This window comes from Erythrolamprus reginae, chromosome 1 (assembly GCF_031021105.1).
Source record: "Erythrolamprus reginae isolate rEryReg1 chromosome 1, rEryReg1.hap1, whole genome shotgun sequence".
Lineage (NCBI taxonomy): Eukaryota > Metazoa > Chordata > Lepidosauria > Squamata > Dipsadidae > Erythrolamprus > Erythrolamprus reginae.
This window is the reverse complement of record NC_091950.1, coordinates 121338454-121357245: the sequence shown is the minus strand read 5'-3', so window position 1 is coordinate 121357245 and position 18792 is coordinate 121338454. Positions and strand designations below refer to the sequence as shown.

At 40.7% G+C, this 18792-nt stretch overlaps 1 protein-coding gene across 4 annotated transcripts in view; it reads left to right on the top strand.

Moving 5' to 3' along the window:
• AMPD3 (adenosine monophosphate deaminase 3) overlaps positions 1-18792 on the top strand; it is a 55376-nt gene extending 36584 nt beyond the window's left edge. For all 4 annotated transcript variants that reach the window (XM_070763267.1, XM_070763275.1, XM_070763295.1 and 1 more), the window contains exons 11-16: positions 2610-2736; positions 9530-9693; positions 11447-11567; positions 13634-13807; positions 15304-15414; positions 18060-18792. In XM_070763267.1, coding sequence (XP_070619368.1) covers positions 2610-2736; positions 9530-9693; positions 11447-11567; positions 13634-13807; positions 15304-15414; positions 18060-18236 — 874 coding nt within the window. In that variant the 3' untranslated portion in view covers positions 18237-18792. The remainder of the gene's footprint in view (positions 1-2609; positions 2737-9529; positions 9694-11446; positions 11568-13633; positions 13808-15303; positions 15415-18059) is intronic.

Sequence of the window (18792 nt, the reverse complement as noted above, 5' to 3'; positions counted from 1 at the left end):
CATCCTGCTTTCCCACTAAAAATTGGCTTATCGTGTAATGTTATGATAAATGTGTAAATGCAATCCATGTAAACAGGTGCAGTGCAATTTTATTGTACATTTATAACTCTTTGAGTTTATACATGGGAAGCAAAGATGCCTCCCCCAAATCTCTTCCTATATTTAAATTGCCCTTGTTATTCAGTGGCTTCCACAAATATTGCAAAAATGACTCGTGGGAGATTTGGAGAATAAGCCGGTTGATACAATTTGGATTTGCCAATATGAGTCTTGATCAAAGGACAAGTGGCCGCTATCGCCCAAGTGGTTTTTGCACATATCTACCTTGTGCAACCCTACTGCACTACTCAAGATCCATTACTGCCCTACTTATGGTCACTCAAGCCTTGATGACCCATAACTTTGATACTGAAAGAAGAGACTGATTTACAGAAAATTAAAAATTACAGACTGATTTCACTTTTGAATGCAGACTATAAAATATTTGCATCAATAATGGCAAATAAAATCAAAAAATTTCTAAGTGAATTTATACATTCTGACCAAAATGGATTTTTACCTAAAAGACATTAAAGACAATACACGAATTATTTTAAGTGTATTAGAATATTATGAACAGAATCCTGGAAAACAAGTGGCTTTAATGTTTTTAGATGCACAGAAAGCATTTGACAATGTGAATTGGCAACTTATGACAAAGCAACTTCAAACTGTGGACTTTGGAAATTTGGAAATTTTTATTAATGTAATCGAAACAATTTATAATAAACAAACAGCCATCATTGATGGGAAGAATATTATTGATTAAGATGAACATACTGTCGTGATTTCTTTTTTTATTTTTAACAATACCAATAAGATTAGAGAAAAAAATCTTTAAAGAAGTAAATGAAATGATACTGAAGTTCATATGGCAAGGAAAAAAGGCGAGGATTAATAAAAAATGCTATAAGATGCAAGATCCAAATTGGGAGTTATAATATGATGCTGCAGTATTGACATGGATGAGAGAATGGACTTTGCTAAGAAATAAAACACTTTTGGTTTTGGAGGTACATGCTTTACAGATAGGATGGCATGCATTTCTGGGATATGGAAGAAGTAAAATACATAGCTATTTCCAGAGACATTATATAAGGAAATCTATGTATGCAGTGTGGGAAAAGATAAAAGATAAATTCTATTTGAAAATACCATATTGGTTATCAGAACTGTGTTTCCCCTATGTGTTCCAATAATAAACCCAACAGTGCTTTTCGGGACATGTGTTGAAATAGCCCCCGCTGCAAAATACCCCCCCAATAGTTTCCAGGGGAAGGGGGGACATGCCAGGAGCCTCTCTCCAGCGGGCACTCTTTTTTCCAAGAGAACAAGTGAGAGGCAGATGCGCACACATCTTGCAGGACTAGCTCGGCTCATCTGGGTTGTGCCTATGTCAGGATGAAACACGCTACTGCCTGCAAAGAACAGGAGGTGAGGACTGATCCCTCCAGAGGGCAAAACAGCCTTTCCCAAGGCTGAAAATCAGCTGGTCAGCATGCACACTCATGCTTGAGCTGACATAGGGCAACGTCTCATGTGCCCTCCGATATGACTCCCTGTGCCACAGGTTCACCATCACTGGTACATGAGAATGCAATTGCAGTCAAGATATAATGAATATATTAATGACAGAATTATGGTATGTACACATGAATGGATGAAAGACTAATTAAAAATTGTATAGTTACATTATGTATACAGTATTGATTTAGAGCAAGAACAAGTGAAGGAAGGAAATGATGATTAAATGGCCAATGAATTTTGGTCATATTATAGAACTGGATAAATGGCAACAGTTGTGGGAAAGAAACTATAAATTGACAATGACAAAAGCATATAAAGATAACATGAATAAAATGTTTTATAGACGGCACATGTTACCAGAAAGGACAGCTAATTGCATTTGCGCAAAAGTGGAAAGCAACAAAAACCCCTTCTGAAGGGGAGGTAAAAAAAATATTGGCCTGTGCAGAAATCAATAGATTGACAATAAAAATTAAAGATAAGGAAGACTCCGAATATTATAATGTAGGGGGGAAATTTTATGATTGGTTAGAAAATGAATATGTATAGAAGACAAACAACATTGATTAAATTGGAGGAAGATGGAAAATTAAAGGTGGTAGATCCAGGTGACAAAATTAGGTAGTTGTGGAGGCTACATTAAGTAGTTAATATTCCTAGGAAAATATAAGATATATGTATAAGTATGGATACTGGAAAAAAATAAGTTTAAGAGTTGCACTGAATTAAATGGAATTAGGGATAACATGTCTGTTAACTATAAGATGGACTGTGATTAGATACAGTCAGGTAAGGGTTAAGAGGGAGAAGAAGAAGTAGAGAAGGAAGGAGAGGAGGGGAGAGGAGGGAAGTAGGAAAGTGGAGGAGAAGGCGAAAGAAGGTAGAGGAAAGAGAGGGAGATAGAGGGTCTTTTTTTTCCAGCCAAAATTCAACTGAGATCATGGGGTGGGTGAGGATTTGGACAAGAAGACCTATTGCTTAAGTAGCTCATATCCCAAGTAAGCACAATAAAAATGTTCAAATATTTGTTTTTTCCCCGCCAGTGATATATTTAGGGCAAAAAACATTCTGCCTAACTTTGGGAAAATGCTGGAAAACATATTCTTACCTCTGTTTGAAGCTACCATCAACCCCTTGGATCATAAAGAATTACATCTTTTTCTTAAATTTGTAAGTATTTGGCTAGACTGCATGTATCTAGTGATTTTATCACTCTGCATTCTTCTTTTATGTATTTTCAGAAGAAAGTTCAAACTATAGCATGAAATTTTAAAAGCCAGATAGAGTAAAGTAGACTAAGATTTTTAGTGAAAATGCACCAGTCCCTTGCATAGAGCTTTTACATACCGGTATGTTGTTAAAATATAATTGTCTCATTCTAATTTCCTAAGGTATACAGTGATCCCCCGCTCGTTGCGAGGGTTCCGTTCCAGGAGCCCCCACAACGAGCGGGTTTTCGCGAAGTAGCGATGCGGAAGTAAAAACACCATCTGCGCATGTGCAGATGATGTTTTTACTCCCACAGCGCTAGCGAGGAGCCGAAGATTGGGGGCGGCGCGGCTGTTTGCCGCCGGCATGGGGGGCTTCCTAGCAGCCCCCCAAACCCGGGTTGGGGGTCCGGGGGGCGCTGTCTCTCGGCGCTTTCGTGCTGAGTCCGGGAGCGAACTCGTCCCCGACTCAGCTGGAAAGCGCCGAGAGACAGCGTGGACAGGCCCGTTCCTTGGCGCTGTCTCTCGGCGCTTTCGTGCTGAGTCCGGGAGCGAACTCGCTCCCCGACTCAGCTGGAAAGCGCCGAGAGACAGCGTGGACAGGCCCGTTCCTTGGCGCTGTCACTCGGGGCTTTCGTGCTGAGTCCGGGAGCGAACTCGCTCCCCGACTCAGCTGGAAAGCGCCGAGAGACAGCGTGGACAGGCCCGTTCCTTGGCGCTGTCACTCGGGGCTTTCGTGCTGAGTCCGGGAGCGAACTCGCTCCCCGACTCAGCTGGAAAGCGCCGAGAGACAGCGTGGACAGGCCCGTTCCTTGGCGCTGTCACTCGGGGCTTTCGTGCTGAGTCCGGGAGCGAACTCGCTCACCGACTCAGCTGGAAAGCGCCGAGAGACAGCGTGGACAGGCCCGTTCCTTGGCGCTGTCACTCGGGGCTTTCGTGCTGAGTCCGGGAGCGAACTCGCTCCCCGACTCAGCTGGAAAGCGCCGAGAGACAGCGTGGACAGGCCCGTTCCTTGGCGCTGTCACTCGGGGCTTTCGTGCTGAGTCCGGGAGCGAACTCGCTCCCCGACTCAGCTGGAAAGCGCCGAGAGACAGCGTGGACAGGCCCGTTCCTTGGCGCTGTCACTCGGGGCTTTCGTGCTGAGTCCGGGAGCGAACTCGCTCCCCGACTCAGCTGGAAAGCGCCGAGAGACAGCGTGGACAGGCCCGTTCCTTGGCGCTGTCACTCGGGGCTTTCGTGCTGAGTCCGGGAGCGAACTCGCTCCCCGACTCAGCTGGAAAGCGCCGAGAGACAGCGTGGACAGGCCCGTTCCTTGGCGCTGTCTCTCGGCGCTTTCGTGCTGAGTCCGGGAGCGAACTCGCTCCCCGACTCAGCTCGAAAGCGCCGAGAGACAGCGTGGACAGGCCCGTGCGGCAAGAATGAACGGCGTGGGCGGGCGAAGGGGCGGGCGGCAGCGAGGAGTTTGCGTGGGCGGTGGGGAAACTCCTCGCTGACGCCAGCAAGAGGGGGAAGACTCAGGGAAGCCGCCCAGCAGCTGATCTCCCGGTTGCCATCTACGCATGCGTGCCCACGGGCACGCATGCGTAGATGGTATTTTGACTTCCGGGTTGAAAAATAGCGAAGTACCCTGTTCGCAATGGTTGGGGACGCAATAAACGGGGGATCACTGTATTATGTGACTGTGCAGTTAATTTAATTATTTTGAAATATTTCAGTTTTGATGAATAGATTATATAAATTGACTCTCCTTTTGATGTAAAGGAGAATTTGGTTGAACAGGAATTAATTCCAAAACAATTTCAAAATCTGGTATAAAAGAAGAGACTTTCTAAGCTCAAACTAAATCTCCTGCCATCTTACTAGCATGTTAATAATATATAAACAGTCCAGTATCAACAAATGCAACAGTGCTTTTCTAAACAGATAAATAAAAATATGAATCTGTAGTATGGTATGATATTAAATGAATCATTTTTGAGTTTAAATTGACATCTAGACAGATGAAAGAAACTCTGGTTTCAATATTTACAAATAAACTCATGTTATTTGTATGATAAATTGAATTTCTCATATTAATTGAGAAAACTAACTATTTAATATCAAACAGAATGGAAATTCTAAAATTGGTGATTCAAAATATTATAATATTTTAAGAATTTTTTATGCTAAAAGAAAATTACAAGGTATTGGGTAAATATTTAGTCAGTAAAATCTGAATAAATTTGTTCTATACATATCTATTTATCCTACAAAATTCAATATTAATTGCTTTTTAATCAGGGCATTTATTTTGGATACAGGATTTAAATTTGGAAATGTAGGGCTAAAGGCTCCAAATATTTCATTTCATATATGGTGGGTTTATAATAATTTTGTTATACAGTATCTCATTTTAGATATATCTTACGCCCACACACTGTTTAATATTCTTTGTAATGTAAGTAGTTTAATTGTTAGCGGAAGCTTTGGCAGAAAATTTCCCATTTTATTACTCCCAATTCTAAAGGAGGAAAGCTGAGGCAGCAGTTGTCTGGTAACCTCAGTGATCTTGAAACAGGTTTTTAGTGTCTTGCTGAGATATCACAGCAAGTAGCAAGTTGGACCAGTTAACCCAGACAATAGAAGGGAGAATATTTGCCACAAGCAGTGCTCCACTTCTCCTTCCAGCTTAAAGTTCCTACAGGTGTTGCTAATGAGTAGAAGTGCTAGGATGCCAAATACCTGCCTTTTTATTTGACAAGAATGCTCAGTCTCCTGGAAGATTTAGTATCATCTTTTCTCCGTAGCGAATTCTATATCTTTCTAAGACCTGGGGGAGAGGAATTTACCACTGACTGATCCCAATCAGGATTTATAATTGATGGTGATGTTTGTGCATTGTGTTCAAGGAGGAGCTTGAGATCTAATGGGTTGTGGGCTGAACACGATGTGTCCGCAGGTGGCTGGTAAGGCCGATATGGGCACGAAATGTTCTGCCACATGTTGGGCAGACATGTGTGGGCCCCATTGTCACAGCATTTGCATTTGCAGCCCTGGCTTTATTATTATTATTATTATTATTATTATTATTATTATTATTATTATTTATTAGATTTGTATGCCGCCCCTCTCCGAGGACTTGGAGCGGCTCACAAAAAGAAACAGTACAAATCCAATACTTAAAACAATTTAAAACCCTTCATATAAAAACAATCATATATCTCATACAGACCATGCATAAAGTGGAAAACGGCCCAGGGGAATCAATTTCCTCATGCCTGACGACAGAGGTGGGTTTTGAGGAGTTTACAAAAGGCAAGGAGGGTGGGGGCAGTCCTAATCTCTGGGGGGAGCTGATTCTAGAGGGTTGGGGCCACCGCAGAGAAGGCTCTTCCCCTGGGTCCTGCCAGACGACATTGTTTCATCGATGGGACCCGGAGAACGCCAACTCTGTGGGACCTAACCGGTCGCTGGAATTCGTGCGGCAGAAGGCAGTTGCGGAATGCTTGCTTCTCTACTGCTATGAATGTTCTTCTGGCCTCAAATGTTTGGCAGCCTTGGTGGGTCAGCATGCGCCTTGTTGGTTGATCTTGTGCCAGGGTTTCCCAGGATTTATAATTAATCCTTTAGTGATGGATCTGTAAAATGGACAAAATACCCCATTATGCTATAGAATTACCTGGACTTGGAGAATTATAATAACCTCCCGTGATGTGAACAAGTGATATATTGTCAAATCCATCACCTACAATGGAATATGTGCTCTCTGTAACCACAGTGCTTGATTTTCAGTTGTGGCCTGAAATGAAAAGGATGTAACAGACCAATAAAAGGGACTATCAGGTGAACTATCACACACACGCATTCTGCAGGCAACCAAGAGACTTTCAATGTACTGTATTAATCTAATTCAGCATGAGTATCAGTCAAATGTTTGAAAAATTATGAGAAAGTAAGGGTAGGAAAACTAGATGCCATTTGTCTTTCTTATTCTTGCCTCCACAAATATTTGTATGTAGACTGTGCAAATTGAATCTGTGCAGCTGGGAACCAACAGTTCAATTAAGTATTGCCAGGGCGTGGAAGGTCTGTATTTATATTGTGGTGTTTCTAGTTAATTTGAATATAACTATCTCCCTTTGAAGCAACAACTAAATGTACTTGAAAAGGAGGATTCTTTATAAGGAAATCTAATCTTTTGGAAAACAAATACAGTAAGTTACAGTTTCAGAGAGATTGGGATATTAGGGAATGAAATATTGCAAAGATATTTGTGGCAAGATTCACCAAAGGCAACAGTCAGTTCTAGTAAACTTGAGTGCATGTTTTTCTCACCTAGCTATTGATTCTCTGCTTCAATTGAAAAGATTAATGCCCAATTCGTATTCAAATTTGTGTGTACTGCAGTGGAGAATTTTGGAGAAAGAAAACCAGACAATTTACAGAGACTCCAGCTTAACATATTCACTAAGAAGGCTGTAATGCGTTAAATCTGATTCATACAAGATTCTATATGAAGTTTGATTTTTGATATTGCAGTATTGTTAGGATTTTGACAATAATTTTATTTATTTTCTCTATAAATTTTTCAATAGTCTTGGAAATGGACTGCCTTTAGACATAATTTTGATTGCCCCAGCATGCAAGTATCATAGCGTCATAGTCCCTTGTATTTAAATCCCACAGCAGGAGTTGAGAGCTCTTATTGTTAGAGGGCAGATTCCCACAAAACACCTTTACAACTTTATCTGCCTATTATTCTTCACCACAAATGTTCCTATTGTGTTTATTTAGAAGAATGGATCATTGTAGTTTATGGTTCTTGATTCTGAATGTTATAATGTTTAAGGATAGTTACTGTCTTCCTATCTTTCCTGGTTTTTTTTAAAATATTTCATTCTGCTGACTGAAATAGCCATAAGAAAGACTTTTGAGACAAAGTATGGATGAGAATACTTTAATCTGAATATCTCTTTTTATGTGTGTGTTAATGTCTGTTTGTATGTTATGTTTATGTTTTCTTTTTGTATTGTTTTTTTTCTTAATATATATATTTCAATAAAAATTATATAATAAAATTTTCAGAAAGCCCACCATTTTTACCACATAAGATCTCATGAGAGCTTCAGGGTTAATTTACATAAAAGAAGAGAACAAATATTTAACTTTTTTTATTCTTGTTACGGAAACTTTCAACACACAATAATGCCTTTTGGCCTCTAGATGGTGCCAGCAATTCTAGTTTGTATTTTAAAATATGGTTATCCAGTGCACTCTTTCTTTTTCCTTAGGGTCTTCTTATTCATTTGGATATAAGTGAGAACATCCACTTAATTCTCAAGAAAAAAACAAATCAAAAGTTATTTTGTATAGTAGTTTTAAGACTGCATTAGCTTTTGTAGTACCAACAACATGCTTCAGGACAATACAGTGTTCCCTCGATTTTCGCGGGTTTGAACTTCGCGAATAGCCTATACCACGGTTTTTCAAAAAATATTAATTAAAAAATACTTCGCGGTTTTTTCCCTGTACCACGGTTTTTCCCACCTGATGACGTCATATGTCATCGCCAAACTAATAATTTTTGCAAATAAATAACAAAAAAATAATTATTGTTAATAAATAATTATGTTTATAAATATCAGGATCACTAAGTGTCTTATTCAATGGTGAGTACCAGTAATAATGGTGAGTCAATGGTTGCTAAGGGAATGGGAAATGGTAATTTAGGGGTTGAAAGTGTTAAGGGAAGGCTTGGGATACCGTCCATAGCCAAAAATGGTGTATTTACTTCTGCATCTCTACTTCGCGGAAATTCGACTTTCGCGGGCGGTCTCGGAACGCATCCCCCGCGGAAATCAAGGGAACACTGTATAACAAAATTAGGATGCACGCATAATTATGGAAATGCAAATTAATCATCTTGGTTGATGATGGTTACCCTATAACTGAGATGGCGAACCTATGGCACACATGCCAGAGGGAGCACGCAGAGGCAGAGGGCATGTGTGGGCACATACGCCGTCGCCAGCTGCACTTCCAGGTTCCATCACATGCATGCGCAAAGACTAGCTGATCCGATGCGCATGCAGCCAGTCGCTTTCTTCCAGGTTCTGTCATGCACATTTGCACCTGGTCTTCACATATGTGCACAATGAAACCTGGAAGAACAAATAGTGATGGTACGCACGCATGTGCGGTCAGAAGTTCTCTTCTGGGTTCTGCCACACGCAAGCATGAACACCAGCTGCCCAGTGTGCATGCACACAATGGAACCCGGAAAGAAATGCCTGGCTATGCGCATATGTGCGTATGCCAGCTGCTCTCTTCTGTGTTTTGGTGCTCCAGGGTGTGCTAACATGCTTAAGCGGGTGCACACTCTGTGCCAAAAAGGTTACCCATCACTGCCCTATAATGGCTTGCATCATTATCACCATCATTTATATGTCAGCTAATGCCCAGAAACATTTCAAAATGGGGTTGAGACTTTATGATCATCAGCAGTTAAAAATTTTATTGGTAGCAATTAAGTTAGATAATTAAGTTATTTTAAATATTAGATTTGTCATATGCTGTTTTATTATTGTTGTTACACACCCCGAGTCTACAGAGAGGGGCGGCATACAAATCTAATAAATAGTAATAATAATAATAACAACAATAACAATAATAACAACAACAACAACAACAACAACAACAACAATAATAATAATAGATAATTCAGAAAATCCTACACACATTATTCATACAAAAATCTGTTTTTATTGAATTCTTAGGTGACAGGGTTTGATAGTGTGGATGATGAATCAAAACATAGTGATCACATGTTCTCTGAAAGGAGCCCCCATCCTGATTCTTGGATTAGTGAAAACAATCCTCCATATAGCTATTATTTGTATTATATGTATGCAAACATCATGGTTCTCAACAACCTTAGAAAGTAAGTAGTAACATTTCTATTTTCATGTTTCTATAAGTTTGGTAGAAAGGTATGGCAAGGAATTGACATCAAGGTTTCGTAAGATAAACAAAAATCCATATACCGGTAATTTATCTCCCCTGTCTCCTTTTAAATTTATTTTGCCTCTTTTCGAATTATACAATGAAGACATGCTGGAGTTCTACACATTTCCGTGTTGACAGTTCTGCTCTGGGCATTAAGATTAGGTATAAATTGTCCTAATGATAAATTCCATTACAGATGCTATAATCTTTTGGAAGTAGACAAATAAACAAAAAGTTGAATATCTTATAATGCTAAACAAGTCTTTCTTAACCTACGATCCTTAGATATTCACGGATTACAATTTGTGTCATCTGTGAGTTTGATGGGAGATCTGGGGTTAGGTAGAAATTGACAGATTTTGATTACAGTCTAAGAAACATCAATGCAGAATATTTCTTTTTTTGCATCATGTTCCTTTTGTTAGGTAAGGAGGGGATAACTTTCCAGACTGAAGATCACCTGTGCTTGAAGTATGCATTCTAATTTTCATTTAAATCTCTTTTGTGATCTCTATGTGAAATCACTTTTATGAGCTTTAGCAATGAAGCGGTATCAGCAGAAGTTCAAATTTCTGCATTACTTGTGACAGCAGATACGTAGAGTCACTTTCAGCACTACTTCTGCAGCAGGAATGCTTAAAATTCAAATGATTAATCTGTAGAATCGTTTCCGTGACTTCACAAGTTACATTTCTCTGCCTCGCCTGTAGCCTTTGGTAGTTAAGTTATCATACTGAACCTGTAATCTGCACAAATATTACAGATTATCCACTTTCTCACAAACATTTGTTTTTTTACAAATCTGTTCACATACTAATGTTCATATTAAGCACAAAATTGGATTGCAATCACAGTGCAGCCTGATGATTTAGACTGACTTCAGATGTATGGAACTGGAGAGGAAGGATGTAATTAAGAAATTTAAAATGAGAAAACAAAGCAGTAAAGACTGTCAAAGTCTGTAACTCATAGCATTTAGAGCAGGGATCCCTAAACTTGGCAACTTTAAGACTTGTAGACTTCAACTGCCAGAATTCTAGGAGTTGAAGTCCACAAGTTTTAAAGTAGCCAAGTTTAAAAACCTCTGATTTAGAGAATAGCATTTAAGCCTTGATAAAATACTGTATAATATAAAATAAATCTAAGTTTCAAGAATTGAGACAGAGCTATGGTCACAATATAATACTCGAAATAATTTAATCTCTGCTGGTGCCACTAGCCCACTGGCAGAATTATCCTGCAATGAGTCATTTGAGCAGCAGTCACAAATACCTGTCTAATAAAATGGAAGACTTATTTTTGAATGATTGGATAAGGTCAGCCTAAACCATTTTTAATCTGAAGCCCAACAGCCAATGAACCCCTTCTACCCCCTTAGTTAACTTGAGAGTTAGGTTACACACACACTCATGTTAATTAAGGGGATAGAAGGGGCTCAGTGGCTGCTGGGCTTCAGATTAAAAATGGTTTAGGCTGTCCTTATCCAATCGTTAGGGGCTGCCCCAGGCTGTGACGGAGGAGGACGTACCTCAGAATCTAATATACAAATGATGACCATCAATAGCCCATTGTCCCAGATGCACATTTTTTGCACTTTCAACAGCCATTGTGAAGTGTATCATTATGATTGGCCTTGGAGTTTCAGAATGGTCTGGCATTACGCTAATTGTATTTTAAATTGTTTATAGGGAGAGAGGTATGAGCACCTTCTTGTTTCGACCTCATTGTGGAGAAGCAGGATCAATAACTCACGTGGTATCCTCTTTCCTAACTGCAGACAATATTTCCCATGGATTGCTCCTGAAGAAGGTATAGTAAGGGTTCTACCACACCACCTCCACCAATCTGTTGCTCTCTGATAAATGACTTCTGCTATCTTAAAATTGCCTGGGACCTCTGAAATTGAACTTACACCTTTGGGAGTCATCCTGTCATTGAAAAACTCTAATAGAGTTTAATTTATAGTACTGTAGGCTAGGCATACTTATATTGGTAGTCCTCTACTTATGAACACATTTGGAACCAGAACTTCCATTCCTAAATAATGCAGTCATTAAGTGAGTCACATCCAATTAAGCAAATAATGTGGTTCTTAAGCAAATCATGCAGTCATCATCATCATCATCATCATCATTATTATTATTAATTAGATTTGTATGCTGCCCCTCTCCGAAGACTCGGGGCGGCTCACAACAATAAAAACAGTGCAAATCCAATAGTTAAAAGAATTTAAAACCCTTAATATAAAAGCAATCATACATCTCATACAAACCATGCATAAAACGGAACGGTCCAGGGGAATCAATTTCCCCATGCCTGAGTTAAGCAACTCTTACTTCCCCCATTGACTTTTCTGATCTAAAGCCCCCTGGGAAGGTTGCAAATGGCAATGACTTAACTTCATTTCCTGCAACTGACATTAATACATGCTAATTGACAAGTGCTCGCATTTTGGTCACTTGCCTATAGAAACATTACAATGGTTTTAAATGAGAGGACCAATTGTAAATAACTTTCTTCACTTAATCATATTTTGAAAGCTTGTTAAATGAATGGATGTAAGTTGAGGACTATCTGTATACATTGTGGAAGTATATAGGATCTATAGATTTCCATCCTCAGGTTTGCTATACACAAAGAAAGAAGTTTATTATCTGTATATCATATTTTATTTATTCAATTCAATTTTTATGCCGCCCTTCTCCTTAGACTCAGGGCGGCTTACAACATGTTAGCAATAGCACTTTTTAACAGAGCCAGCCTATTGCCCCCACAATCCGGGTCCTCATTTTATCCACCTCGGAAGGATGGAAGGCTGAGTCAACCTTGAGCCGGTGATGAGATTTGAACCGCTGACCTTCAGATCTACAGTCAGCTTCAGTGGCCTGCAGTACAGCACTCTACCTGCTGCGCCACCCCGGCTCATTTATTTTGCATTTTAGTATTCTTACCTTTTTAAAAAGACTTTAAAGCAGGGGTCTCCAGCCTTGGCAACTTTAAGACTTGCGGACTTCAACTGCCAGAGTTGAAGTTCAAGCTCTGGGAGTTGAAGTCCACAAATCTTAAAGTTGCTGAGGTTGGAGACCCCTGCTTTAAAGGTATCACAAGGCCTACTAGATGCAGTTCTTAGGGAAAGCAGACCAGGTCTCCAAGCCTGTATAACTCTCATAGGACCACCATGACTAAACTCATGTGGACTTATTGCTGAGTGGATGTATGTATCTGACTACTACAAATGGGAAGCTTAAAGGACATATTTACTTTTATGTGGTTGAAATCAATGGGATTTATAAAAAGCTTACTTTCAGTTGGATTTGTGTTTGTAAAGCAATTCTCCACTGGGTGGCAGATTTCAATATAATTCTAACATAATCTGTTCTAATTGAGAAATATTCTATTTTATTGGACAGCAAACATGAGCTTTCTTAAGGACTTTTTCCAGACAGCTGTATTTCAAATAATAAACATGTAACTGAAACAGTGTTCTGGTTTCTCACTGATAAATAGATTGAATAGGAGGATCAGAAGCTGGTTTTTGAAGAGGTAGTTTGTACTAAAGGCATAACTCAATCATCACAGACAGCGAAAGACCTTTTAATTCCCACTTCAACTAATGCAATAACATGTGTTTTAACATCTCAGATCTCTGTTTAATTTTTTCATCATAAAAATACATTTTTAAAAACAATACGTCAATACAATGAAAAAAGTATAGTTGTATATATAACGACTCAACTTTTATAATGCCAGAGGATCGAGGTCAGTTAAAGTTTCCCAAGCTGTAAAAATGGTTTTCCATTTCCTCTGGCTGAATGTTTCCTTTCCTGTTATCTCTGTGTGAATGAATAATGATTTTGGGTGTTGTTTTTGTACAGAGTCCAGTTCTCCAGTATCTTTATTATCTTGCACAAATCCCCATTGCCATGTCTCCTCTTAGCAACAACAGCTTATTCCTGGAATATTCAAAAAACCCACTGCGAGAATTCTTGCACAAAGGACTGCGTGTTTCTCTGTCCACAGATGACCCCATGCAATTCCACTATACCAAGGTAATTTGAATGAAAGCAATTTAAAAGTTTTATTTCCATCTGAAACATATTAATTTAAATGTTTAATTAACTTCAGCAGCAGCTCTCCAATCTTACATTTATTTATTTGAAAGCAATCATTTTCAGTTATCTTTTACTTCATTTGGGAGGGCATAAAATTCTATTCACAATTTAATCGTTTACTGTGTTTTAATCCTACATGTTGAATCCTGGAACACTTGTAATGTTCCCAATCCTTTTGTTTCTCAAGCCATTCTCCCTTATCCCATCTGCTGTGTACTGAACCATGGAGTATGGACTCCAGTCTCCTAAATCCTTTCTTTCATATCATTTCACCATTAAAAACTAAAATGTCTGAGTCTTTCTACTCCCAACAGTTTTCTCTGCCATTTGTTTTCCACTTCTCTTGAATGTTTTAAGGTTCATCTAGCATGTTATTAGCATCAGTTCTGCAGCTGGACTATGGAGTAAACGTGTGAGCATGTGGTCTGGTTTGGGTATAACTGATCTATGAAAATCTAAGAAGGAAAATGGCCAATTTTCATAAAGCACAGTGCTGGCAGAAATGAATTTCACTGTGTAGTGGCTGGAGTTTCCACCACTCTCAATAGGCTACCCAGCTCTGAAACTATAAAAATTGGATTTTTCCAATTATGATGAGAGACATCTGCTGACAAGAGGGTGAGAAGATGAAATTTCACCAAATTTTCTGTGTTTCTCTGAATAAAGTCCTGCTTCCACTACTCTGGTGGAATCACCAATTCCCTAGAGCAGTGATGGCAAACCCTTTTTTCCCCTCACGTGCCAAAAAAGTGTGTGTGCGCGTTATCACACATGCACGAGTGCGCACACCCATAATTCAATGCCTGGGGAGTGCAAAAACAGCTTCGCCCCACCCCTTGGAGGTCCTCTGGAGGCTGGAAATGGCCTGTTTCCCAACTTCTGGTGGGCCCAGTAGGCTTGTGTTTTGCCCTTGCCAAGCTCCAAAGGCTTTCCTGGAGCCACGGGATGGTAAAAACACCTTCCCAAGGCTGTCTGGAAGCCAAAAACACTCTCCAAGAGCCTCTGTGCAACCCAAAAACCAGGTGGCCAGCACACGCATGTATGTTGGACCTGAGCTAGGGCAATGGCTCATGTGCCAGCAGATATGGCTCCGTGTGGCACCCATGCCATAGGTTCACCATCACTGCCCTAGAGCATGGCTGTCAAACTCATGGTGTCACATTGCCATCATATGATGTATCACAACGCGGAGCTGGGATGGGTGTGGCATCTGGCCCATTGGCCAACAGTTTGACAGCCCTGCCCTAGGTAAAATTTGCAGAGAACATAGAAAACAGGAAGGGAAGAAGAAAATTAAGGAAGAAAATAGAAGAACTCTGCAAAATTAGAAGTTTCCTTTCATTAGAAATTGTGCCTTTGATTTCAGGCTATTGCTGCAAAATAAATAAATGTATTTGATAGCAAATCGTATATTTTTGTATGTATAATTGAAGGAAGCACTGATGGAGGAATATGCCATAGCAGCACAAGTATGGAAACTGAGTACTTGTGACCTATGTGAAATTGCAAGAAACAGTGTACTACAAAGCGGCTTGTCACACAAGGTAAATTTACTTGGTTTCTGTAAGCACCAGACATTTGAAGATGTAGAAGAGAAACTAGATGGTACATTTAATATATTTTACTTTTAATTATAAAGCCACAAGAGGGCCTGATCATCACACATAATAGGAACATTTTGCTAACGATAACCAGGCTTGAAGAGGTATAGTTTTGATGAATATGTGAGGTAGAAGTGATTTAATTCTGATTCCTTGAGGTTTGTTTACAGCATTCATTCACTTTTGCCACTGTATGAAACAGAAAAGTTGACATGAATTTACAGATGGGGCATTACAGGGGGAGAGGAAGTCAAAAAGTCCCATAAAAAGAGCAGAGTCATGATTGCCATCTTGACTTTTTCCACACTTCCTGCAGGTGCCGTTGTTTACATATAGACTTAACTTGTCCTTGATTTCTATCAGACATATCCAATTTACTGCATTCCAGATCTGTTAGCCCACTCAGAATTCCTATCTGGCTTCATCAAGGGCTATCTAGAAATTTTGGGAGTTTTGGTCAAATATATTTGAAGGCATAGTTTGGGGAACATAGAGTTTCACTGATCTCTAGTTACTTATCTAGTGTACTATTGCAGAATAAAATAATACCTGTTAGAGCAGCGTTTCCCAACCGGTGTGCCGCGGCACACTAGTGTGCCGCGAGACACAGGCAGGTGTGCCGCCAAGCTCCCCGCCCGATCTGCCCCCTCTCCTCCGCCGCCACCCCCTGCCTTGGGGCGCGACTTCTCTCGCGGCGGCTGCAGCTTCAGCTCCTCGGGACGAAAGCGCTCCCAGCCCTCTCTCGCAGCCCCCTGGCTGGGAGTGCTTTCGCTGCGAGAGAGGGCTTTCTCCATCCGTTTCGGGAATGCACGCCCCGCCCCTCTCTCGCGCGCGCCGCTCCCCTTTTCTCTCAGCCCTCCCTGGCTTCGCTTCTCAATCCCTCCCTCCTTCCATCTTTCCTTCCCCTCAGCCGTTCTGTCTGGGGGTCTCCCGTTCTTCCCTTCCCCGCCTCCCAGGCTTTGCCTTTGCCACCCTCACCCTTTTTTGGCTGACAAGGACTCCTTTGCCGCATCCCGTAGTTCGCACTCGGCTCGAGGCCGCTTTCCCTGGCTGCGCTCGGAACCGACAGGGTGCTGCTCTTTCTCTCTCTCACTCTCTCCCGTGAGGTGGGGGAAGGAAAAAAAAAGCAAAAAAACCCTTCTTGCAGCGTGCCCGCGCTCGTCCCTTCAGCAGCGAGGGAGGGAAGTCAGAGGGCGAGCGAGCGAGCGCTCTTGTCCTCGGTGCCCTCTGCAGCCTGCCTTCCTTCTTCTTTGCCCCCGCTGAGGGACGGAGAGAAACATAGAAAGGAAAGAGGGAGGGAGAGATAGAAAGGAAAGAAGGAGGGAGAGATAGAAAGGAAAGAGATAGAAAGGAAAGAGGGAGGGAGGAAAGAGGGAGGGAGAGATAGAAAGGAAAGAGGGAGGGAGAGATAGAAAGGAAAGAGGGAGGGAGACAGAGAGAGGGAGAAAGAGAGACATAGCAAGAGAGAGAGAAAAAAAGAAAGAGATAGCAAGAGAGAGAGAAAGAGATAGCAAGAGAGAGAGAGAGACAAAGAGATAGCAAGAGAGACAGAGAGAGAGAGAGAGCGAAAGAAAGAGACATAGCAAGAGAGACAGAAAGAGAGCGAAAGAGAGAGAATGAAAGAGAGATAGCAAGAGAGGCAGAGAGAGAGCAAGGGAGAGGGAAAGACATAGAGGGAAGGAAGGAGGAAGAGAGAAAGAGAGCAAAAAAGAGAGGAAGAAAGAAAGAGGGATGGAGAGAGAGAAAGAAGGGAAGGAAGGAAGAGAGAGAAAGAGGGAGGGAGAAATAGAGTGAAATTGAGGAAGAGATTTTTTTTTGGTCCAAACTTTTCTTTAGCCCTCCCGCGCGCCCCCCCCGTCCCCCCGTTCAGTGTTCCCCAGGATTTTGAAAATATGAATAATGTGCCGCGGCTCAAAAAAGGTTGGGAAACACTGTGTTAGAGAGTAAAAGATTTCTTAAGAAAGTTGCTACATGAAGTTGCAAGCCATCTTTGTATGTTAATCAATTTGGTAGCAGTTAAACAAAGATTATGTGGTTATAGAAATTCTCATTCCCTCTCTCTCCCTTCCTCTTTCTCTCTCTCGCACACACACTTTCAATAATCCACATCCTTTAAAAAAACTACTGTACTGTTTTGTGGAGATCATATTCCACATCCTTGAGTTGAGGAAGCATGCACTAAAGCAGTGGTTCTCAACCTTTCTAATGCTGTGACCCTTAATACAATTCCTTATGACCCCAACCATAAGTCTAGCGCCAATTTTCCCAACAGAGCTTTAAGCTGATTGGCAGGAAGGTCAGAGGAACACCCCCACTGTAAACACCTGATTGGTTGGATTGTAAAAATATGTTCCAAGGCGCCAGAATAGAAGCTTTAGTTCCTTACACCATGGGAAATTTGTCTTTTCCTATGGTCGTAAGCGACCCCTGTGAAACGGTGGTTTGACCCCCCCAACGGGGTTCCCACCCCCAGGTTGAAAACTACTGCGCTAAAGATACATCTTTTTAAATTGTTCAGTCTCACTTGCCTTTAAAAAATAATCAAATCAGCTTTTCAAATAGTATCTTTTCTCTCTCTGTTTCTCTAGGAAAAACAGAAATGCATAGGTCTAAATTACTGTGCTGAAGGGCCAGAAGGAAATGATATCAGAAAGACAAATGTTGCACAGATTCGAATGGCTTACAGATATGAGACTTTATGCAATGAACTGAGTTTTTTGTCTGATGCGATGAAGACAGAAGAGATTACAGCACTGTCAAAATAGCCACAACCAACAAGTCTGAAAGAAAGAGCATTTGCAGGACAGACAGTCATCTGTTCATCAGAATCCTTAGGTTACATTACACTAGAATCGCTGGCAAACCAGTTTCTGCAACTGCTCACCTTAAATAGGACTGCTGTAGAGGCAAAGATGCAGGCTTCTAGCTATGTGGTTTATGCATTTAAAAGTACATTTTAACTGTAGTTAGGTTTGCATCTCAAGATACATAACATTCTACTTTTTTTTAAAAAAAGGGACATAGGACAGTAGCTTTTGGTAGCACATGGACCAGTTTTCTCACAATTTTTCTCATATTGGATTTATGGCACTTTAAACATTAACTTCAGATTAGATTTCAGCTGTCTGATTGTACACAGTACTGCAGTGTCTGTTAGTTAACAAAGACCGTCCTGGATTTAGAAACTAAAATCGAATATAACCAAAGATCAGCGCACATAGATGTTTAGTGGAAATACAAATACTTGGGCCCTTTAATTGAAGAGTAATTTGATATGGTAACTTCCTGGGGCATCCAGGTTTAAAACAGATACCTGAAAAA